Here is a 23,891-nt window from a genome sequence, read left to right on the forward strand (position 1 = left end):
GGGAGGACAGCTGAGGCCAGGAATTTAAGACCATCCTGGACAACAAAGTGAGACCCCATCTCTACAAAATACAAAATAAAAATAACAACAACAACAACAACAATAACAAAAACTCTGTTATTCAGGGGAGGCTGAAGTGGGAGGATCACTTGAGCCTGGGAGGTCGAGGCTGCAGTAAGCCATGATTATGCCACTGCACTCCACCCTGGGCAACAGTGAGACCCTGGCTCAAAAAAGAAAAGTTTTTAAAAAATGATTCTGCACAATGGGTGCAGAGGAACCAAATCTTAGCATAAGTAGTTTGTCCCAAAGCACATAGCACCAAGCAAAGGCCTAAGGTGACCCCACGTTTTTAGACTTATACATGAGAAAGCTTTATCAGTTTATGGAGGCCCAGGCAAGCCAAAGATATCATCACATATACATCATAAAAGTATGATGTTTAATTTTCTAATGCTCTTTTTTTTTTTTTTTTGTAAAAAGAAACTGAATTTCCTGTTGTGTTTGGTGAGGTCATTAAGAATTTGAATCACTAAATCCTAGAGACTGGGTGTAGTTGCCCATCTTTCAGCTGATTTCCTTTCAACTTCAACAGTGTGCTCATTGCAGAAAATAGTCTGTATCACTTTGTTAGCCACTGCTGAGCTCCCCTGGGAGGAAATGCATGTTTTGGGCAACTGACAGGAGTCCTCCACTGGGATTCATGTTGTAAGTTTCTGGTCTTTAGTAAGAATATGGTTAGTTTGAGAGTCTCTGATCCTGTCAACATTGGGGCAAACTGAATTTGCACAGGTAGAGCTTGTTGTTCTGTGGGTCTTTGGCACCACAGGCAACCTGAATTAGGAGGTGATGTGTACCAGCCTTCCTTAGCAGTTTCTGTGCTTTTATGGGGAACCCTTTGTCTATTACTGGATCTCTTGTGGAGTAACCAGTCCAATAAAAAAATGTTAAGCACTGGATATCTTTTGGCCATAGGAATGGAGTGCGAATGGGAAAAAGCAAGGATATTAGGGGCTGAGAAGAGACTTCCCTGTCCTCTAGGAGTTCACGTGCCACTTGCGGAGACAGTTGGCCAGGCAGACAGCTGCAAACCACGTCTAGAATCATATAGGAGAAGACCCCTAAGGAGCCAGGAAGAGAAGGGGACTGAGGATAGTGCTCTTGGGTCCCAGAGGTAGAGCAACATGGGCTCAGGGAGTACATCAAGATTCCATTTCTCTCCCAAAATGTTTTTAATAGACATGGTTGACTTGGGGGTCTGGGATCCTCCAGCTGGGGAAGCAAAGCTCTGGTCCTGGGCCTCATCTGCCATATTGCATCAGGGATCTCTCCATGGAAGATCTGGGGAGGCTTGGGGCTGCCAGTGTTCATAGGAGGACATTCTCTTCACCACCTCCCCACCAAGGGTGCAGACCCTTTATCAAATCCATCTAGTAGCTCCATAGCACCCTATCTTTCTGTGGAAGCTCCAAGATGGGACCCCATTCTGAGCTCAAACTCAAGGATAAGTCTCTGTGTGCAAGAGAATGATCTACCCTTCCTTTACCAGGAAGCCCTATACACCTTGCTTCTCAAACTGAGTATGCAGAAGGAAATCGATTTTTTTTTGGAGACTCTCTGGCTTATTTTTCATTTAATTTTATGTTCCTTCACCAGAAAGTTCTCAGAGCCTATTGTCTTTCCAAATTGTTACATCAGCAGCTCTCTCATGTGTCTGGACAATAATTGGCACATGGCATCACTTTCATATCAATATCAACCTCTTATGTGGCTTCCACTCACCTGACAGGGTTCTGAAACAAGCTGCCTGCCATGTGTTCAGCAGCAGGATTCCACAGAAGATTAGAAGTGATTTTAGAAACAGGATAATGTTTAGAAAATGAGAATCCAGCCTCAAATTTTATCATGAGAGCACTTCAGAGCCAAACCACCTATGAGTCGTTAACTCACCTTCATATGGTGTCACCTGTGCTGTTTAATTTCTGGAGGGCTAATTTGGTCCAGGGTAGACCACTCTCCTATGGCCTACATCAGGAAAATGAGAGGGTCCACCATGGTGAGTCGAACAGAAGTTATGTACAAGTTCAAACCCTGAGAACCTTGTATTTAAACCCTGAGAACCATGATGGAATTACTCTAACGGCCGGTGGCAGAGACCCAGTGGCTTTGAAATTGCATAATGCACAGCCTTGTGATCTTAGAATTTACAGTTGTTGGGGGTTCCCTTAAACACACCCATTTCCATTCTTTTGTGAAGGTCCAATCTTTAATATGAGATTCAGGGAGGTAGAGACTTGACGTCTATACTCCAGGCTGGCTTGTGGACTCCCTGCTGAATTCTCTCCAACAGGTATCTCTTGGTTTTGGTGTTTCTAAGATAGGGGAAGCAAATGTCTAAAACATCCTTCAAAGTGCTCGGGCTAACTTCAGAAAAGAGGCTGCTGGAGGGCATTGTCCTAATAAATCGTGTGAACTTGATTATCATTTAGATTACCTCTTCAGTGGGGAAAATGAAGTTTGCAACCAGAGCTGTAGATAAGGGCTCTGCAGGCAGGAAAAACAGCCCAGCCCCACAAACAACCAATCATGCTGGTGGCAGGGTGATCTTTACTGCCTTCTGGTGACACCGTCAACTGTCTGAATACTGAGGCCACTTGTCCTTGTGTATGTGTGTGTGCCTGTGTGTGCACACAGGTGATATGAGGATTACAATAAACACCCACATGTGTTTATAGAGATTAATGTGATGTCTGGGCTTTGACCTTACCAGAGTAGTTCTCAGAAGCACCCAAATCTTGGTACCTAGTTGTGTGCTGACTTTGACACAGGCAAGGGCTTGAGGAAGTCTGGCCTTACCAAATTAAATTAGCAACAGACACTGTAGTTTGGATCCAATAATGAGGCAGATGCAAGACTTTTTGGGGAAAAAAGTATTTTCCAGAAATATAGAAATGGGCAGTTTACCTTAGTAATTTTATTGGGGGGAAAAACCCTCCTCTATTTGAATAATTCGAGGTAAACACAACTGCAGTCTCTTCCCTCTATATCAGTGAGTTAGAACACAGGAAACTTCAAGGAAAATCTGTAAGAGACCCATAAGCAGGCTGAACATGGTTCTCACCTGCCACTGTAATTTTATACAGGCAGAATTTCCATTAAGAGTGATTTCATAGATAAGACTTCTCTGTTTTTTTTGTTTTTTTCAAAAGAAGCTCATGCAGGATGGGTTTCCATTCCATGAAGTGAAATCCCTGTGGGTCATGCTGTACATGTCCTGAAGGCAATTGCGCCAGGCCGGGGAAGATGGCAGTGTGCAGGTAGCCATGGGAGTCTTCTGCCCTGCACAGGAAGAAACTGAGTTGTGGGACCAGGAGAGATGAATCAAGGATGACTCATCTCTTGCTGCAAGCAGGTCCATGTGGCCCTGGGCCACCATTTCACCCACCCCCACCCACCACAGGCTATTGGGGAACATCCCTCACCCTTCATGACCTAGCTCAGCTGTCTCCTGTTACGGAGTCTTCCCAGGTGGACCTGACTACTCCCTTCTGAGGTCTCCCCTCACCCTGTGCAGACTTTGCTCTTGGCATCTAAAGGCCTTATTTACCTCATTCTCATCCTGGGCTCAGAGCTCTTAGTTTTATTTATCTTTGTGTCCCTATCGCTTAGCACCCAGGAGATAAAAACTTAGCAATTGTCAAATGAATGGGTTGCTTAAACCCAAAGCCTGGGAGTCACCTTGATTCATCTCTTCTGGCCCCTACAACTCCGTTTCTAACTGTATAGGGTAGAACAGTCCCATGGCTACCTGCATGCTGCCATCTTTCCCCACCTGGCTGCAATTGCCTGACCTGTCTCACTGCTGCCATTTTTGCATCTCTGCGGTCATCTTTTAGCAATAAAAATCAAATCTCATGTTTAAAACTCCACACAGCTCTCCATCTCTCTTACTCTGGAGGCAAACTCCTTAACAGGCTTGCAAAGCTCCTTGAATAGGTTTGCAAAGCCCAGCATGGGTGGTTTCCAATTCTAGGGCATATTGGAATCATCTGGAGATTTGGTTGAGATTCCAATGCTAACACACAGGAATCTTTGCCAAATCCCCAGGAAGTTGTAAGGCATCACCTGGGTGGAGAACCAAAGTAATCTTAGCTCTCACCTCTGCACACTCTCTCCCCGCACAGTCACAATGACCCACTTTCAGTTCCTGCTGCAGAAGCTCACTGTGCCCTTCTCCCAGATCCTCCCACAGTTGACTCTTGTAGTCATTCAGGTCTTGGTTTAAAGATCTCCTCCCCTGCAGGGACTTCTTGCCTCTCCAGTGCCCGTTTGATAAATGGTGGCATTTCATTTTCACCAGAGCATTTACCGGATACTTTAGCTGGTTTGTGACTTGTCCAGCTTCTCCTGAAACAAATGAAATCTCATGAAGGGAGGATCTTATCTGTTATTTTTGTTTCTGAGCATCCCCTACCAACATAACTGCTCATTAAATGTAGAAGGAAGGGGAAAGGCATATCTAAAAAATGAATTTTGGTTTGGTCTCATGGGAAATGGAGGAGCGCTTGGTCAGGGCTCCCAAAACACAGTTTCTGCAATCACGAGCCACTTCCTCTCTCAACGTGCCCAAAGCTTCTCCAGTGAGTTGTGTTCCTTTCACTCAAGTGAGGTTGGGAGCTGTTTGCAATGCACTTGCTCTATTTCAAACCACTTCCTCACGTCTCTTTCCTCTAGGTTAGGAAAGACCCTGCTATTTATCAGATGAGCTTGGGAACCATTAGGAAAACTCCAAGTCAGCAGCAATCAACTTGCAAATACTTCCTGGGGGTGTGGGTTGAGGTCACCAGCAGGGGTAGCCCCCTTGGACACAGTCCTGCTTATTTTGCACCTAACATAGGCTGCTGGGCCCAGAATCAAAAGTTCTGCATGGCACAGCAGGCTGAGCCAAGTTGAGGAAACACAACACTGGAGGTGTCAGAGAGCTCACATTTGCTTTTGTTTCCTCTTGGGAATCAAACCAAAGCTTAATTGTGGTATCAGGTGCTCTAAAGAAACAAACTGAAAAAAAAAAAAAAAATCTAACTTTCCAGAGTAGACCACAAACAGTTGAACCAAGATGATCAAAATCTTACAAATGGTATTTGTAATGTTTTTAATCTCCTCAGGACACCATCTGTCTACCCTGGCCTCACCCTACTCTTGAGTAGCCCATTAGGGTTGCTAAGCTGGACTTGAATCTAATTCTTTGTACAGGGTTTCTTTTCCCTAAGTGAATAAATGAATGTCAAGAGTCACATATTTGCTTGCCCAAGGGCCTGACTGACTGAAGCTGACATTTCCTTTTTTTCCTGGAAATGCCATTGGTATGTTTCTGCAACCCTTGGCTCTGACCTGGAGCAGGGACCACTGGGTACTGGGAGGTATCTTGGCCCATTGCAGTCTCCATGGTGATTTTATTTTCTCAGTGCTTCTTCTTGCAAATTGCTCTAGGGAAAGCTGGGAGATTTCCTTGTCCTTAGAGGCCTCATACCTAGTGTAGGGATTTTTCTATGGGTGGGGTGACCTTGCACCCTGGCACTTCTCTCCAGAAGACCATGGTTCTGTTGCTAAAAGGAAGCATTCAAAGTCATTGTTCTCCATAAAGTAAGTTAGGTGTTAACACTGTACTTCACATCCTTATTTAATTTGTCAAGATCAACTCTGTTTTTGGTCAGTTGTCAATACAGCCGCTTAGTTGGAAATATTCTGATTTCTTTTTCTTGTTTCTCCTTTGAGTCTTGTCTTTGAAGTTAACTGATGGTGCCATATTCTTTTTCATGTTTGAATAACCAGACGGGACAAGCTCAGCCACTGTATTGTTTTCCATATTGTAAGTCAGTAGCCGTGTTGTGTTTCTCCAGAGAGGAAGAAATTTCTTAGGCTCCTTGGCTCTATCCTACCTTCTTAGATATTTCTAGAAAATTCTGTCTATTCTCAAGCCTGAGAAATATTTGGTTGCTCCACTGGATTGATGAGCAAAGGCACAGGCCCGGGTTGGAGGAGATGAATAGAAACAGACCCAGGACTTCACTGGCAGGAGGCCCACTCCAACTCTGATGCTCAGCAAGGGGCCAAGTTGCCTGTCTGCTTCTGCTGAATGAGCAGGTTACTGCCCAGGTGTTTTAGGAAACATGGCAGTTGCTCAAACACACCTCCATGCAACAAGCACCCCAGAAGCATTTACATATGCCAGACCCTTTGTTAATCTACACGGCCGAGTGTCTCATGGAAATTTGAGTTATTGGAACAGTCCTTTTTCAACTTTTGCAAAAGAATATACACTTTTTTTTTTAACACACACCACTTTTAAGTGTGCCATCTGTGAACATCATTATGATTAGTGACATGTACTTAGAATGAAAAAATCCCAGTCTCATAGTGATTTTTAACTACTGTATACTTTCTTAAAGGATACTGAGCATACATGATTATTATGTTGTGGTTCATTACCTTTCCCCTCATTAGGAAGGGGACAAGGTGGTCTTCATCTTGCAGAGGCTGAGCATCCCTGAGACAGGGCTAAAGACAAGAGTGACACCTCTTTCTTGCAAAATGCCCTAGGGGTAGGTGGGGGATTTCCTTGTCCTTAGAGGCCTCACAGACCTAGCATAGGGATTTTTCTATGGGTGGAATGACCTTACACTCTGGCACTTTTCTCAGAAAACCATGACTCTGTTGCTAAAGGAAGTATTGGGGGAACCCGCCCCCAATATTTCAATGTAGGTTCTTTTATTTTCCATAAGTGTTGGCCAGCTGAGAAATTACAAAGAGAAGCATTTTACAGCTGGGCCTCTGGGGGTGACATCACATATCGGTAGGACCGTGATGCCCGCCTGAGTCTCAGACCAGCAAGTTTTCATTAAGGGTTTTAAAAGGGGAGGGGGTGTAAGAACAGGGAATAGGTACAAGATCACATGCTTCAAAGGGCAAAAAGCAGAACTACTAATAAGGGTCTAACAAAGATCACATGCTTCTGAGGGAACAGGATAAAGGGTAAAAACAGAACCACTGATAAGGGTCTATGTTCAGTGGTGCACGTATTGTCTTGATAAGCAGTTTAAACAACAGAAAACAGGGTTCGAGAGCAGACAACCGGTCTGACCACAAATTTACCAGGGCGGAGTTTTTCCCCACCCTAGTAAGCCTGAGGGTACTGCAGGAGACCAGGGCATATCTCAGTCCTTATCTCAACTGCATAAGACAGACATTCCCAGAGCAGCCATTTATAGACCTCCCCCCCGGAATGCATTCCTTCCCCAGGGTATTAATATTAATATTCCTTGCTAGGAAAAGAATGTAGCAATATCTTCCCTACTTGGATGTCCATTTATAGGCTCTCTGCAAGAAGAAAAATATGGCTGTTTTTGCCTGACCCTGCAGGCAGTAAGACCTTATGGTTGTCTTTCCTTGTTCCCTAAAAATCGCTATTATTCTGTTCTTTTTCAAGGTGATTGGATTTCATATTGTTCAAACACACATGTTTTACAATCATTTTGTACAGTTAACACAGTTATCACAGTGGTCTTGAGGTGATGTACATCCTCAGCTTATGAAGATAACAGGATTAAGAGATTAAAGACAGGCATAAGAAATTATAAAAGTATTATTTGGGAACTGATACATGTCCATGATATCTTCACAATTTATGTTCCTCTACTGTGGCTCTAGCCAGTCCCTCCGTTCGGGGTCCCTGACTTCCCACAACAAGGAAGCATTCAAAGGTGTTGCTCTCCATAAAGTAGGTTAGATGCTAACATTGTACTTCATGTCCTTATTTAACTATTGTCAAGACCAACCCAGTTGTTGGCCTTTGTCAATACAACCACTTATGGTGTATCAGTCTCTACTGAGTTCTGCTTAGACTCAGGATATGGATTAGAATAAGGATCAATTAACAGATTATGAACTAACCATAATGTTTCTCTAGAAATGTGCAAGATTCTATACCTTCTGAACTTAATTCTCTTTCTAATTTTTCCAGATAACTTGTTCAAACCCAAAGAACGGTGCATTTCAGAGAAGGAGATGCATATGCGATCTAAGAGGTACCTGGCTATTGTATGGTGTTCAAATAAGTTGGTGGGGCAAGTGGGGTGGTTTGAAGGCTTCAGGTGCCCTCCAATGGGACCACTGCTTGTAGGCCCATGTTTAAGGTCTGAGGTCTTTTTGGCTCCAGACCTGAAAAAACGGCTAAAATAAGTATGGTAGTTGAAGTGTGCTTTTGAATGTTAATACTGCTCTTGGAAAAACCTTAGGAAAGTGGTAGGTCTTGGATTCTGAACCAATCCAGTAATTGGTCTCTAAGAGATTCCCAGACTCTGAGCTGGAACTCCTGCACATTCGTATTGTCACTCTAGGCAGGAGCTATTTGTCACTGCACCTTTGAAGGTAATTTTATGAGGGGGAGAGAAGCTATTTCTCCTAAGGGTCTGTAGCAGGGACTGAAGGAAAGGATCCAACCTTGGAAGCAGATGGCACATGAGAGCCAGTAGAGCCTCAGAGGGGCCATGAGCTAGGTTTCCTGGGGCTCTGTCTCCAGCAGAGCTGGCGGCCATGCTGCCGGCACATCCTCCTCATTCTGCTTGCCTGGTGCCTGTTCAAGACTCCCACTAATTCTCACCAATGTGGTGCACACAAAGGCTGCCATTCTTTCTGAGATCTGGCCTCTTAACCAAAATATAATAGCTCGGCAGCGTTGGCCAAGTTCATGCAAGTAAAATGTCATTAGTTTATAATAAAGTATCTAGCACAGGGAGGAATTATAATAATTAAATCAAATTGATAGCGCACTTAAAGAAACCATTGAAATAGGAAGAATACTTTTCTCCCCACTTCAGGCATACAATTTCTGCTTTTACCATGATTATATTGTTTCCATGGTGATTAGGAAACTTTGATCATTTATTGGAAGGCTCTTTGTAAATAAGGAAGTGAAAACGAGGAAAAGGGAGACTGTCCCATTAAAGACTTGATTCGTAGCATTCTAATTGGGGTTTTTAAAGGGCCACTGGGCTTTAAGACTTGTTATTTCAGAAGTGCAAAGTTGCATATGCCTCATGCCAGAACCATTCCCTTTTCAATTTACAGAAAAATTTCAGCCAAATTCTCCCCTCCCCGTCCCCAAACCCTAAGCCACCATTATGGAGCCTTGCAAACTAAGCAATTAAAATAATAGATCTCAAAGTAGCATGAGTAGTCAGAGAGTATTGCCCTATCATTTTACTGAAGAGGAAACTGAGGCTCAAAGAGGACAAGTGAGCTAGGTGACGTTGCACGTTGAGTAACTGGCTTCCCCCAGCTGGTCTCCTCTGGTGGATTTAGCAGCTGGGTTTACACTCTGCTCTGTGGATTATACTTTGGGTGGGCTCTGACTCTGGCTCACCCACAGAATCACCTGGAGCTTTCTTTTCTTTGTATTGTTTGCTATTAATTATATTGTTAAATTACATTTTTATTTTAAAAATGCAAACAATGCAGATAAAGCTAAAGTCCCCTCATGCCCAGGGGTTCCCCTCCCTGTTCCCAGCCCACTTTCCCTGTCCCAGTCTCAGCTCCTCAGACACCCACAGTGATATCTCCTGTGTATCCTGTCAGGCCTTTCTCTTTGCTTTAAAGTAGACTTTTATTTGTGCGTATATAGTCATATGATTTTTAACCATGAATGGACTCATACTACACAGTATCTCTCGGTAGCTTGTTTTTTCACTTTATGTCTGTGAACCCCTTCTGTGATGAATAGATAGATTATTTTCCTTGTCAGTTTTGACAGTCTGCAGAGTGGTCCATTGAATAGATGGACCATGATTTATTTGGGAAGTTCTTTTAAGAAAATACTGAATCAGAAGTAACAGAGGTTCTATCCCCAGCGGGATAGAACTAATAGGATATATGTATATAAAAGGGAGTTTGTTAGGGAGAATTGGCTCACACAATCACAAGGCAAAGTCCCACAATATGCACGCTGGGGAAGAGAGAAGCCAGTAGTGGCTCAGTCCAAGTCCACAAGCCTCAAAACCAGAGAAACCAAAAGTGTAGGCTTCAGTCTGTGGCTGAAGGCCCAAGAGCCCGCTAGTGCAAGCCCAAGAGTCCAAAGGCTGAAGAATCTGGAGTCTGATGTCCAAGGGCAGGAGGGGCCAGAGGAGGAGCATCTAGCATGGAAAAAGAAGGAAGCCAGAAGACCTAACAAGCAAGGTTATCCTGCCTTCTTCCTCCTGCTTTGTTCCAGCCATGCTGGTGGCTGATTAGATGGTGCCCATTCACACTGAATGTGGGTCTTCCTCTTCTACTGCACCAACTCAAATGCCAATCTCCTCTGGCAACACCCTCACAGACACACCCAGAAACAAGACTTTATCAACCATCCGGGCATCCTTCAATCCAATCAAGTTGACTCCTAATATTAACCACTCTGCCAGGTGATTGAGATGGTCAGTATCAGAAAGATCAGTCTATATGGATCTGAGGAAATTCCCACTGCAGAGCTTTGAGACATCTTTACTTTCTAACTGACTCCTTGACAGTTTTCTCTCCTAGTCCTTCCTAGAATCACTCCCAAATGTGGCAATTACGTGTTCATTTTTTCATTCATTCATTCATTCAACCCATGTTGATGCCTACAGAGTGCTAGGCACAAGCATTTCCAGGATCTCACGAGTAGCTTCATATTATGGTTGGGTGACAGGGTTGTGTAGAAAGAGTCAAACAGACCAAGGTTCGAATCCCAGCCCACCACAAGCCAGCCAAGGGACTGATACAAACCTCCTGATCTTACTGGGGCTTGGGTTTCTCATTTATATAACAGTGGGACACTATATGCCTCTTCCAACTGTAGTGAATATGACATGAAATAATTCATGTCAAGCAATTCAAGCCTAGTGTCCAATACCTAAGATGTCTTCTGCAAAGACAGTCATCATCATTTTTCTACATTGTCCTTATCATTTTAATGGTGGAATATCTTCCCTATATCGTATCTGGCTTCCAAACACGGAGAAAGATGTTTTAGCCGAGTGCCACGTGTACAGCAATCTAAATGCTCAGGCTACAGGGACTCCACTGTGTCAGTGGTTTATAATGAAATATTAATTGGCATCAGTCCATGAAGTTTCTGTTAGAAAGTAGGAAAGAAGTGTCCAGAGGAAGATCCCTTGGGCCCTTAATTCAAAGTGCAGTAGGTTGAGAGGTAAAAACACACACACTTACATGTGTTTTATTACAGTATTATAATTCCCACTACTTCTATTTGTTTGCTGTTCTTTTTCTAAGTCACAGGAAGGCAAACATTGAGTGGTAAGAAGGTATTTGGAAACAAATTTACAATCAGAATACTAAAGGAGTAGGTTTAGAATCCTTCATTTTATGATTAATTTGTTAATTATCATAGAGAATGGAGGGACAAAAACAATGACTCTGAATAAGCAACTGGCCTCTCCAGCTTTGCTACTGGTGGGACTCTGCCTGTTTCATTGACCCAGGTAGCACTGGACAAGGTGCCATCCCCTGCCATGCAGCAGGTTCTGGGTATGGTCAGGAAAGCCCTTCGTCCTGGCATCATACAGTTGTGAGCTAGTCCACAAGCAGCAATCTTCTTTGAAATGTAAGAGCCTGCCGTCAGGACAGGATGCAGCCCCACGGCGGGAGCGCGCTGTCAAACTACCATTCCAAATGTGTTCTGAATCTGTTTCAGAATCTATAATAACTTGCCGGAAGTTAAAAAGAAAAAAGAAGAACAAAGGAAAAGGGTGATCTTACAAAGTAACAGACTCCGTGCCGAAGTCTTCAAAAAGGTAATGGCCTCGTCACCAGCAGGTGTGATGTGTGTGGTGCACAGATGCCGAATCTGAACTTGACATCTTTGTTTCCTTTTTCCTCTAGCAATTACTGGACCAGCTCCTTCAAAGGAATGCGGTCTAACCGCAGGCTGCCCTGCTGACCACACTACCTGGACCTGGGAGGACTTCAAATGCTGGATAAGCCATTAAACTTAGCAATATCTTCATGATGGGAAAACACTTATTTTACCTTTGATTTTTTTTCCATAAAGGAAAACATCACTTCCTGAATTACTGACCCAAGCCAAACAGAAACAATAACACTTGAGGAAATAGGTCAACAATCTGTTGTGGGGAATCCACCTCCATGTAACCCACTAGATACAGTCCTCTTCACGTTTTTGCTTCTGAGTTGTACCTTTTGCTTCTGATTTCTTCTACCCTGCTGTTTCCTGCCCATCAGAGAGGCCTTATACAAGCAAGTTTGCTTACATCCCTAGGGAATATTTTACATCAAACTTTTGGGATCCAAATCCATATCCTTTTAAATTTCAATACCAACACCTGCCAGTTATGCAAATGCCAAAATGTGTGTCAGCATACAGTATCTTTTTAGACTTTCTGAACATGTACACCACCAATGCTAGAGGTTGACTTGGAAACCAGTGGGTGCAACGCCCGAGGCTGTGGAACAATCAGCCCATCTCTTTGTGATCTGAAGCAGTCAGAGTGGCCCTCAGTCACCCCGCCCCTAGCACCATTCCTCACCAGGGAGAAAAGAATCCATTGCTATGGAAGCTCTGGTGTAACTGCAGTGTTTTCTGCAACACTCCTCCTGCCCCACCCCATAAAAAATGTTGTTTTGTTAAGAAATAGCCTAATGGTTCAGCTTTGCTGTCTGTGCTTCCAAATGTTTATAATACACATTATTTATAAATATGTGTGTTTGGGAAGCTAAGAACAAGCTAGTTTTTACAACACAAATGGAAATAAATGCAATTATTATAAAAATTAAAGTATTTCTCTGTTATATATTCTGTCATGAAGTAGGTGGCCAGGATAGATAACATAAGGTATAAAATGCTGCCCAAGACCCAGCAGGCACCACTGACCTGCTCCACATCCTCTTCTGCTTCTGACCACCATGGAAGTCCTTGTGATTCTAGATGCTCCAGTGGATAATGTTGCCTCCTAGACAACTGGTAAAAGAAAAGCTGGTAAAACCATTGAGAGCAAGATTTAGGATCCTTCAGACTCTAAATCTTACTAGGATTCTCCCTGGGAATGAAACAAAAGGTTTGGGGATGAAGCAGGAGCTTGGTAATACCTATGTCCCTTCCCTGAAGTTATCACCCTTCCTTCCTTCCTCCCACTGCTGTACATACTGTCCCCTCTTTCTGAAATGCCTTTCTTTTACACATCTGCTGCAAACTGTTTAAAACTCCACCCTGGGGTTCTCTCCTGACATGTGTCCTCTCTGCCTTGCCCTCCAGTATGAATCAGAGACCTCACATCAGCACACACGGCATCAGACCTGTGCCCTCCTGCCCACGCAAGGGTCTGACAACACTGTCAAGCACGGAAGATGCCTGATTTCCAATCTTGGCGGCTGCTCCCTGGTCTGTGGCCTCTGGCAAGGGTGTCAGTCTGGGTCCAGCTAGGAGAGAGAAACCACACAGTCATTTGAATGGAAAAGTTTAATATGTTTAATCATTAACCTTAATAGCAGATTAGAGTAGCAAAAGGTTGGCTAGTAGGTTGTAAAGATAGCCCTCAAGAATAGAGTGGGTACAGCAAATACAAGGAGTCCTAGGAAGAGTGTTCCTCCTAGTCCTGGGCTGAGGGGGAACCACAGGGGCTTGGCAGGTGGTGGAGAAGTTTCTGTGGTGGCATGCCAGTGGAACTTGGTGAAAATCTACAAATCTCTCTGGAACTTGCCAGAGATCTGCCCTCTAGGATCCACAGGGAACCGTCTCCTTGGAGACACTGCTACAATACCACCTCAGGGAGGGGACTGGGGAAGCAGCTGGCCATGAGTGCTGCTGGCCACATGCCACCTGCAGGGCCTGGTGCTGGAGCTGGCTGGGCAAATACACTGCCTCTGGGAAGCAGCACCTTTTTCTCCTGCAGTTTCTCTCTAGCTCTCTCTACTGACAAAGCCTAACATTGTGTCAGCTAGCAAAGGGAAAATACTGAAAGGGCCTGGATCCATTTTAACAAAGCAGGCAAAAAGGGTGAATATGGAGTGAGAGAGAATATGATCAATATCTGGCACAGTGAGTTATTTAACCTTGTCTTTGTTTCCTTAACCACAAAATGCGGATGATTATAGTGCTCCCTTCATAAGGTTGCTATGGGAATTGAATAAGCCAGTGAGTGTTGAATGCTTAGAAGTATGACTAGCCTAAAGCAAACACACCATGAGTGTTTCCTATTCTAAGTAGAGGTGGAAGTTAGGACTGTCTTGGGAAACCTAAGAGCACAGGGGCTGTGAGTTGGTCCTCCTGGAATCCCTCAGCTCTGTAGTGAGTGCTACACAAGACCATTGAACTCATGGGTGCTGGTACAGCCAAAACCTGCCAATATAAATAGGGTGCTTCATAAACTCCTTCCTTTTATGTTCTTCTCACACTCAGAAACCATTTCAGCAGGGTGACAAGCTTGCCTTCAGGTTAATTTCTGTTTTCTTGAACTCATTAGACCTCTTCCAGGATGTTACACTGAATTTCTATTTACACTTTAAGTGATTTTTTAGAAAACATTTAAATCAAATCTATGATATTAGTTAAGGACAGTCTTTCCCAGATAAGGATCTTGCACGTGGCTAGGTATGATGGCTTATGCCTGCAATCTCAGCACTTTGGGAGGCCGAGATGGAAGGATCTCTTGAGCACAGGAGTTTAAGACCGGCCTGGCAACATGGTGAAACCCTGTCTCTACAAAGAATGCAAAAACTCATCAGGCTAATGTTTTAATTTTCTATAATCAGTCATTTAAACTCAGGGCCCAACCACTTCTAGACTGTTCTATGACACTTTTTAGATTTGTGTTGCCTGACATTTAAAGAGAGAATGCTTAGATGGAGCCAACCTTCAAAAATGCCCACAAAGAGCCTCATCCCCTTTGCAAATCCAATGCCCAGCCTTAAAATCTAAAGGATAAACAAACATCAGCTTGAAAGGAAATGTCTCTGAGTCATGTATTTCTGAGAACAGGTCTTAACTTAGGTGGCTAGGATGGAGAATTAAGGTAGGAATATGTGATAGCTGGTGTGAGCTGGTCTTTCCTCTGGGCAGCAGGCTCAGGACAAGGCTGGAAACTAAGATTTGGGTTTCTGTTGAACTAATTTTTTTTTTTTTTTTGGCCTGTTGTTGTAACCGTCCTTCGATGCTGAGAAAGGAATTCAGATAGCCAGTATTTCTTTTCTATTATGAAAGATGTTAGCAGGAATATAATGTAATTATGTTATAATTCCTATGAAAGTAAAGCCCTGAAGAATCGTAACTGCTGTCCTTTATATTTTGCTCAGGAATTGGTTACCCATTTTTTGAATTCTGTTATTAAAATCAGACTTCAGGGAATATTTTGAGGTTTTGGAAAATTCTAAATAGAATTTACCATTGTAACTTCAATCATTAAATTCTGTTCTGGAATAGATTTATTTACGTCTGAGTGTGTTTCAGTTCTGGCCTAAAACAATTCTTTAGTGATACAGCTGGCAGCAAGGGGTAAAGATTGTTAGACGATATTCATGAGCTTAGACCAAGCAACATCTGAAATAACTTGAGGTATCCAGGTGGTGACAGCACCGGACCATCTCACTGTGGTCTCCATGACTTCATGTCGAAAGAGCAATTCCTATTTCGGCTGTTTTCTCCGCCAGCCGGTAATGAAATAATGGAAAAACAATTGCCTTGGTTTTGTTAGTGTCTATTGCCAACCAAACTTCCTGGAAGTTTGTGGGCTCCCCGAGTGAGTCAGCAAATGCTTGCTCGGATGTAACAGGGCTCTTTGAAGAAACTATTTCTGAAACAGCCAATTGTGGGAGAGCAGTTGAGACTTTGATGCCTGAGGTTCTCCCATTTCAACATTTGGTATAAAAATTGCAGGCAAGGGGCCTGGTCTCTGACAGCATCAAATGACCAACGGTCTGAGTATGGGGCACATCAGGGGCAGAATAAGAGAAGAGAAAGTGGGGTGATGTGGCTGCCCAAAGGAGGTATCTGGCAGTTGGTGTGTGAGAGCTCTGGGTTCGGGAAATAACACAAGAAAAACGATCCACTGTGGGTCTGTGTGAGTGTGTCTGCATGAGCATTAAAAGCAAAGGAAATAATCTGTTTGGTAATGAAAATGAGCCCATGAGCAGAGGGTTTTACGTTACAGAGTTCATTGTAGTTGTGCTTTTATCAATACTTGATAATTACCCACGAATGTCTAGCTCTAATAGAAACCTTTTGGAAGTGGCTGTCACTGGCTGAAGCAGCCCGCACCGGGACTGAATGGCTTTGGAAATCTCCCCAGCCTTCTCCTGAGTGTCCCACGCTGAAGGAACGTTTCCCCACTTAGGCAGGAGAGCAGGCTGCCTGGGAGACCCTTGAAATTCCATCAGATCCACCCTTTCTCCCCACAGCCGCTGCTTGTTTGGGAGTGGGGGAACTCCTTTACTCACACAGCTGTTTCAGCCATATGGAATGGAGCCACGACTTTGGCATGTCACTTCCAAAATTCAAGGATTTTTTTCAAGTCAGGTCAATTGCCTCAGGCACAGTTTTGATCCTGAGACCCCAAGAAACGGTCTGAGGTAATGGCCTGGAGTGTGTGTTGGGCAGGGGGGTTGAAATCCTTCCATTTTTTATCCTTCTCCGAGAAGGTTTCCGCATACACATTCTGGATGCTGCCGTGACCTGCCAGGGTGCAGCCAGAAACAGGATGTCAACCTGTGGCTCTTCTCTCAGATCTTTGCGCATCAGGGACTTGAAGAGCAGGGAGGGGAGGAAGAGACTGGACTTGCCTCTAGAATCTTAAAAAATGCTGGGTTATTCTTATCAAAGCTTAAAAGGAAAGAAAAAGCAGCTTATTATGATCTGAATTGCTGCTGAGAAAAAAAAAAGAATTTCTTTAAATCATTTTTATTAAATAGCACCAAGAGTGAATGGCATAGGAAAAAGTGTCCTTTTGATGACTTTCAGAGCATTCTTCCTCTGTTTAAACATCTCTACTTTCCCGACATGCCTGAAACGGTACAACAGCTGTAACTGACATCAGGCAAAAGATAATTACAACCGTCACCCATGTTAACTCCATACGCCGGGTAATATCCTTTCATCAAAGCCAACGGGGCTGCCTGCTTTACCTGCCCAGTGATGTCAGGGAGAGGGAAATTATAAATCTTCTCACAGCTGCCAATTGATAAAGAAATAAACCACACTTTTGTGTTATATCCACTATGGTTCCTCTTGGCTGATGTTATCACATGGGTACCAAAGAAATTAGTGATGACAGCACACTTAACAGGTACACGTTGCCAAATATGTGCTTAACATGAAAAGCTACTGAGTGCATAGACAAGAGGTTTTGTGTTTGTTTTTGTTTAAAAATATACCCGAAGGCGAGTAAAGCCAGATTTAATTATTATAGGCTGACATAATTAAAATGCCCGGTCTTACTCTCTCAGCTGAAATGTTTATTGAATCAAAATGACAGAATAATTCAAAATATTTTCTGTTATTGGTTTTTGTTTTTGTTTTTGTTTTTCCAGTAGCATGTGACATTGTATTAACAAGGCTGAGCCTGGCTCTTTACAATGGAAAACAAATGTTTGTTCATGGATTAAACTGAGGTGTATGGATACCAATATTTCTCGATAGCGATATTGATTCAGATGTATGATGCATATGTTTCCATTGAAGCATTTCTTCCTGATGAGGGTGTTTCAACCCTAAATCTCAATTAGCAGTTGATTAATATTCCCCCTCCTCCCACCCCCTCAACACAGGAAGTGTTTTCTGATCGGTTGGTGAACAACCTCTAAACAGAGACAAGAGCCTGAGCAGAAAACTCCTGAACCCAGAGAGTGCATTCTGAACACTTCTCAAAATAATAGCTTACATTTGTTTTCTTCTGAGTGCTAACCAAGCGACATTCACTTGTCATCCACTTTATGTGTTCCCGCTGGGTCACAGCAGCCTTAAGTCATGCAAATTAATTGTTGCCTCTGTATATCCCATTCCCGCCCTGGCCCTTTTAGGAGCTTCCACCCTACTGCTAAGTGGGGCAGCAAGTTAATATCTTGTCTCTTCTGTTCCTTTTGGAAGTGCTGTCACTGGCTACAGCAGCCCGCATGTGGGACTGAATCACTTTGGAAATCCTCCCAGCCTTCTCTTGAAACAAACAGTTCCATTTCATGTACAGGTCCCATCAGTTTGAAATGAAGCCCTGCCCAGGCCCACACTTGGCCTTTCTGAGTTCTGCCACCACCAGCTCCTCCCCAAGCTTGCAGCTAGCTTCATGATGGGGCTTCCTGGGGAGGGGATGAGCAGGACAGTCTCAGCTCTGTGTCCAGGGTCCTTGGGTAGCAATGGAACTGCTATGGACTGAATGTTTGTGTTTATATGTTGAAGCTCTAATCCCCAATGTGACTGTCTGTATTTGGAGATGGGGCCTCTAATAAAGTAATTAAGGTTAAATGAAGTCATAGGGTGGGGCCCTGATCTGATGGAATTAGTGTCCTTATAAGAAAAGACTCCAGAGCCTTCTCTGTCTCTGCCTCTGCCTCTGCCTCTGTCTCTGCCTCTGCCTCTGTCTCTCTCTGAGAGCACACAAGGAAGAGGCCCCGTGAGCACACAGTGAGATGATAGCAGCCTACAAGCCAAGAGAAGAGACCTCAGAATGAAACCTACTCTTCCAGAACCTTGATCCTGGACATCTCAACCTCCAGAACTGTGAGAAATCCATTTCTGTTGTTTGACCACCCAGTTCGGGGTATTTTGTTATGGTACCCCAAGTTGACTAACAGGGGACCCTTGCTGTCCTCAGTGGTGACAGGGTCCCTTGCCCATTCTACTGGCATCTGCTACTCAAGTCTATAGCAGGGGAACTCTCAACTTGCTGACTGTGTTCCACCTTTGCACTCACAGGGACTGTCTGTCCCCCTGAGGCTGGCCGTGGCTCCCATAGACCCAAGGCTCTGTGGTCTACTTTGCAGCCCTGGGCTGCAGGAGGACTCTATTGATGCTGGCATAATTCTGGGAAAGTTACGCAACCAGTACCATCAGCTACCTTCCCCATTTACCCCTGTGGTTTACAGGAGCTTCCTGACACCTTCCTGCATGCACCATGGAAGGGCATGGAAACCTGCTGGAGAACCAAGCTGGTGGAGGTGGATTTCTCCCCAGGTTATATCCTGAATTATCTCTGCTCTGGGCAATATACTGGGCCTCTGGGACCTAGGCCCATAGGCATAGCTCTTGAAATGCTCATGGAACTCCAGAAAATTACTCCCTACTCCCCCACAAGGCCTGGTTTTTTAAGACAATTGTGCCATGAAAGATGTTAAGAGACTAGGTTTTAGGGCTCAATGGCCCCTTTTTTATTTTGTGAGATTTCTCCATTACTTTCTTTTCTAAGGGAAAAAGTCTAATGAGCAGATGTTCGCTATGCATTTAAAACTCATGCCCAATCCACACTTACTATTCTCAGGAGGGCCCTGGGAGCTAGGTAGCAGGCAGGCTCTGGACTGACTTCCTTTTTTTTTTATAGGGGCCAGAGGTGCGTGGGGGTTAGTAATCATTTTAAAAGTCAGATGCAATAAGAATATGATGATATCAGAATCACTACTTAAAGTCCCTTAAGTGTCATCTTGATGACAGACTAACATATCTCTTTACAGGTCAGCTCACCCAGACAGCTTCCTTCAGCCCTGAAACAGATCGATTGAGCACCAGATGAAGTTGGCATGGATGGGAGATGTGATGTACAAGAGGTATTTCCTTTAAAATATTAGACTCTTACTCAGCATGAGGAGAAGGCCATGCTTTGAGAAGCAAGGGAACCACACATAGATTTACATCTCCCATCTGGTTCTGCCTCCAGGGCAGAGGTTGGATTGGAATGATGAGCAGTCATTCAACTGCTGGTGAAATTGTCCCCCCTCTTCCTCCCCGAGCTCATCTCTGAATTAAGAGAAGCATGCACATGTGAAGCGCTGCCCCTGAATAGTCCCCATTGTACGTGAGGAGATGGAGTAAGCCAGAGAACACATGTAACTCACTCAGGGTATTTCATGTTGGTGGGTTGGGACTGAGCTTTGAACCACGTCTGTTTCCCTCCTAAACTCTGAGCTCTTATACTGACATCATGCTGCAGATGGTGTACATGTGTCTAAGAATGAAAGACACAGATTTTTCAGGTTTCACTAAAATGTTAAGTAATTTTACTGGCCCCAAAGAGCCTTAAATTATAGAATAGGATCCCTCAAAGCTTTAGGAAAATAAAATTAGAAAATATTTGCCTTGGAAAGTTGCATCCTTAACAAAATAAGGAAAAATTACATAGGGTTATCATGATGTAGGTTTATTGTGACGTGTGAATCATGGAGGATATGATGTTTCCACTAGACTGAAAGCACCCTGGGGGCAGGGGCTATACCATGCTTCTCTTCCCTAGAAACTGGTATCTCCAGTGTCAGGACATTCTCCTCACTCCAGTGTCACCAGCCATCAGGGCTTAGTTTTTCCCTTACATCACCAGCTGTTTCTCACATTCTTCCCTCTGTGTCTCATCCATCTAGAAAAGCAAACATTGCTTGAGTTCTCTCCCCAAAGTCAAAAGTAATGGGACAGTCAGACCCTCCTGAAATTCTAAGCAGAAATTGCTGCTACATTTGAATCAGATTCTAAGAGGTGAGAAAGGCTTCTTTTTTTTCCCAACTTGTACTTTAAGTTCGGGGGTACATGCGCAGGGTGTGGAGGTTTGTTACATAGATAAACGTGTGCCATGGTGGTTTGCTGCACAGATCATCCCATCATCTAGGTATTTTTGTCTGGCATCCATTAGCTATTCTTCCTGATGCTCTTCCTCCTCCCACCCCCAGTGTGTGTTGTTCCCCCCATGTGTTCATGTGTTCTCATCATTCAGCTCCCACTTATAAGTGAGAATATGAGGTATTTGGTTTTCTGTCTCTGTGTTAGTTTGCTGAGGATAATGTCTTCCAGCTCCATCCACATCCCTGCAAAGGACATGAGCTCATTCCTTTTTATGGCTGCATAGTATTCCATGGTGTATATGTACCAAATTTTCTTTATCCAGTCTATCACTGATGGGCAGTTGGGTTGATTCCATGTCTTTGCTACTGTGAATAGTGCTATAATGAACATATGTATGCACATATCTTTATAATAGAATGATTTCTATTCCTTTGGGCATATGCCCAGTAATGGGATTGCTGGGTCAAATGGCATTTCTGCCTCCAGGTCTTTGAGGAATCACCACACCGTCTTCCACAATGGTTGAACTAATTTACACTCCCACAACATCGTAAAAGCATTCCTTCTTCTCCACAATCTCGCCGGCATCTGTTGTTTATTGACATTTTAGTAGTAGCCATTCTGACTGGTGTTAGATGGTATCTCATTGTGGTTTTGGCGTGCATTTCTCTAATGATCAGTGATGTTGAGCTTTTTTCATGTTTGTTGACTGCATGTATGTCTTCTTTTGAGAAGTGTCTGTTCACGTCCTTTGCCCACTTTTTAATGGGGTTGATTTTTCTTGTAAAATTGTTTAAGTACCTTATAGATCCTGGATGTTAGACCTTTTTCAGATGGATAGGTGGCAAAAATCAGAAAGACTTCTTATATACACCTGTGGATCAGTGCCAGTCACATGCCACAGCCCATGATTCTTCATCAGTGCTAAGGCGTTCTTCTAGTGGACATCTCAGCATTGACGTGTTCAGAGTTGTGAGGGACTTGGGTAGTGATTAAGCAAAAGAGGATGTCCTGGCAGCAACAACCTGGGCCAGAAAGTGGAAACAGCCTCCTGAATTCTGAACTTTCCAGGTTACATTAATGGAGGTGCTTTACTTTTGATACAAAAAAAAAAGAAAAGAAAAGAAACTGTACCAGGCAAGGTTTCAGCAAACATATGTCACAACTGCACTGTGATACAAAGAAGCAAGATTCCAAGTTTATAACTTTCTCATCCTTCTATAGAATACACGCATTTCCCTAAACACATATATTATTAATAGCCCATAAAATATTAACTCCATCTAAAAATGCATTATTACCAACATAATGAGTGCAATACACACATCGGTTTTCTCTAGACACTTTATTTAGAAACCCCAAGCTCTTTTGTTTTTGATGTCAGTGAAAAGAGACAATTCTAGAAATGTTTATTTGTAATGATCAAGAAAGTTCATGATCTTGTAGTCAAGGAGTCAACACAGAATCAATAGTTTGGTCCAAAAAGTAAGATTTCAAATCAAAGATTGTTCCCCAAAGTTGAGAAAACACAGAGGTACTGTGAAGCGGCACATCTTTATAGATGCACTATGTGGTATTTTGTTTGGTTTTGTTTGTGGGCGCTTTTCCTAAAATGGGATTTAAAGTCCAGAGACCATAACTAGGCCCACTGCAAATGATGTTATTGTTGTCCTTAATGTGTGGCCTTCAAGACATCATAAGAAGGTTCACAGTGACAGTTTACTCATTGCCTCAAGCTCGTGGACACCAGTTTCTGCTTTAAAACAATGCTCTGACTTTGCTCTTTGAAGACAAGCCCTGAAAAATCAGCTCTATGTATTTTCATAGATCATCAATATTCGAAGGTGCACATCGTAATTCAAGTCTCTGAAGAGGAAGAAGGAAGATGTTGACTTCAGTCTTCATTTAGTCCTGTTATGGGACTTCCAGACACTGGACAAAGCTCATCCCTGCAGTCAGTTGGAGGATATTGTCCTGGAAGGGGCAGCTTTCACATATGGTTTGAATTCAATTAGCCAGCTCCTCTGAGAGCCACTAGAGTACCATTTAGGACACTGCTTCTTGAATTCTCATTTGCAGTCTTGCAAATAATTTTCAAAGATCATTAGACCATAAGGAGTTTTCATTACCCTTCATTCATGTCAACAGCAAACACTTACTGATTGAGCGTCCACTTGGTGCCCTCTGCTAGGTGCTTCCAGGTACGTCCAAAAAGGGATGCAGTACAAAAAATTAAAATGACTAGAAGCAGCAGCATATGGAAGGTATGGAAGGTAAAATCTTTCCAATAAGAGCAATGGAAGAAACGTTTCTACAAATGTTAAGCTGTAAGTCAAATGTTTTTAAAAAGAAAGAAAAGACAAATTTGATTAGACAAAAATAAGAAACTGCTTGCTGTGGTCTGAATGTATCCCCCCAAATTCATATGTTGAACTTTAATTGCCAATGTGAGAGTATTAGGAGGTAGGGCCTTTAGGAGGTGATTAAGTCTCTGCCTTCATGAATGGGATTAGTGCCTTTATAAAAGAGGTGCAAGGAAGCTGCTCATCCACTCCACCGCGTGAGGATGCATCCAAAGGTGCCATCTGTGAAGCAGAGAATGCCCTTCAAACTAGACATCAAACCTAAATTGGCCTTGATCTTGGGCTTTTCACCCTCCAGAACTATGAGCAATAAATTTCTGTTTTTTATAAATTATCCCATCTAAGGTATGTTGTTATAGCAGCCCAAACATACTGAGGCACTCTTGAATGTCAAAAGACATTGTAAACAAAATTTAAAAGGCAAATGGCAAAATGGGGCAAATATTTAAAACCATAAAGAGTAAGATGCTTTATGAAAGCATCATATAGCTCAATAAAGGGAAAACAGTCCAACAGAAACACGGTTCTAGAACATAAGCCCTTCACAGAAGAAATGCAAATCACTGACGAACATACAAAATGCCAAGAATAGCTAACATTCAAAGAAATACAATAAAAATAATGAAACATTTAAGCCTGTCAAATTTTCCTCTTCTTTTTCGTTCTTTTTCTTTTCTTTTCTTCTCTTTTCTTTTCTTTTTTTTTTAAGATTCAACGCCATTAGTGAAAGCACA

The 23,891-nt window shown here is 43.2% G+C and overlaps 1 protein-coding gene across 4 annotated transcripts in view; it reads left to right on the forward strand.

Moving 5' to 3' along the window:
* C9H10orf90 (chromosome 9 C10orf90 homolog) overlaps positions 1–23,491 on the forward strand; it is a 248,427-nt gene extending 224,936 nt beyond the window's left edge. For 3 of the 4 annotated variants that reach the window (XM_023224355.2, XM_023224354.2, XM_023224353.2), the window contains exons 7-9: positions 8,021–8,084; positions 11,726–11,825; positions 11,914–12,683. In XM_023224355.2, the coding sequence (XP_023080123.1) occupies positions 8,021–8,084; positions 11,726–11,825; positions 11,914–11,952 (203 nt within the window). In that variant the 3' untranslated portion in view covers positions 11,953–12,683. Of the gene's footprint in view, positions 1–8,020; positions 8,085–11,725; positions 11,826–11,913; positions 18,752–19,698; positions 19,792–20,598; positions 20,711–22,621 lie in introns of those variants that run through there. The other variant, XM_023224352.2, reaches the window with a different exon arrangement.
* Positions 23,492–23,891: the final 400 nt, after the last annotated feature.

The sequence above is a fragment of the Piliocolobus tephrosceles genome, chromosome 9 (genome assembly GCF_002776525.5).
Source record: "Piliocolobus tephrosceles isolate RC106 chromosome 9, ASM277652v3, whole genome shotgun sequence".
NCBI lineage: Eukaryota > Metazoa > Chordata > Mammalia > Primates > Cercopithecidae > Piliocolobus > Piliocolobus tephrosceles.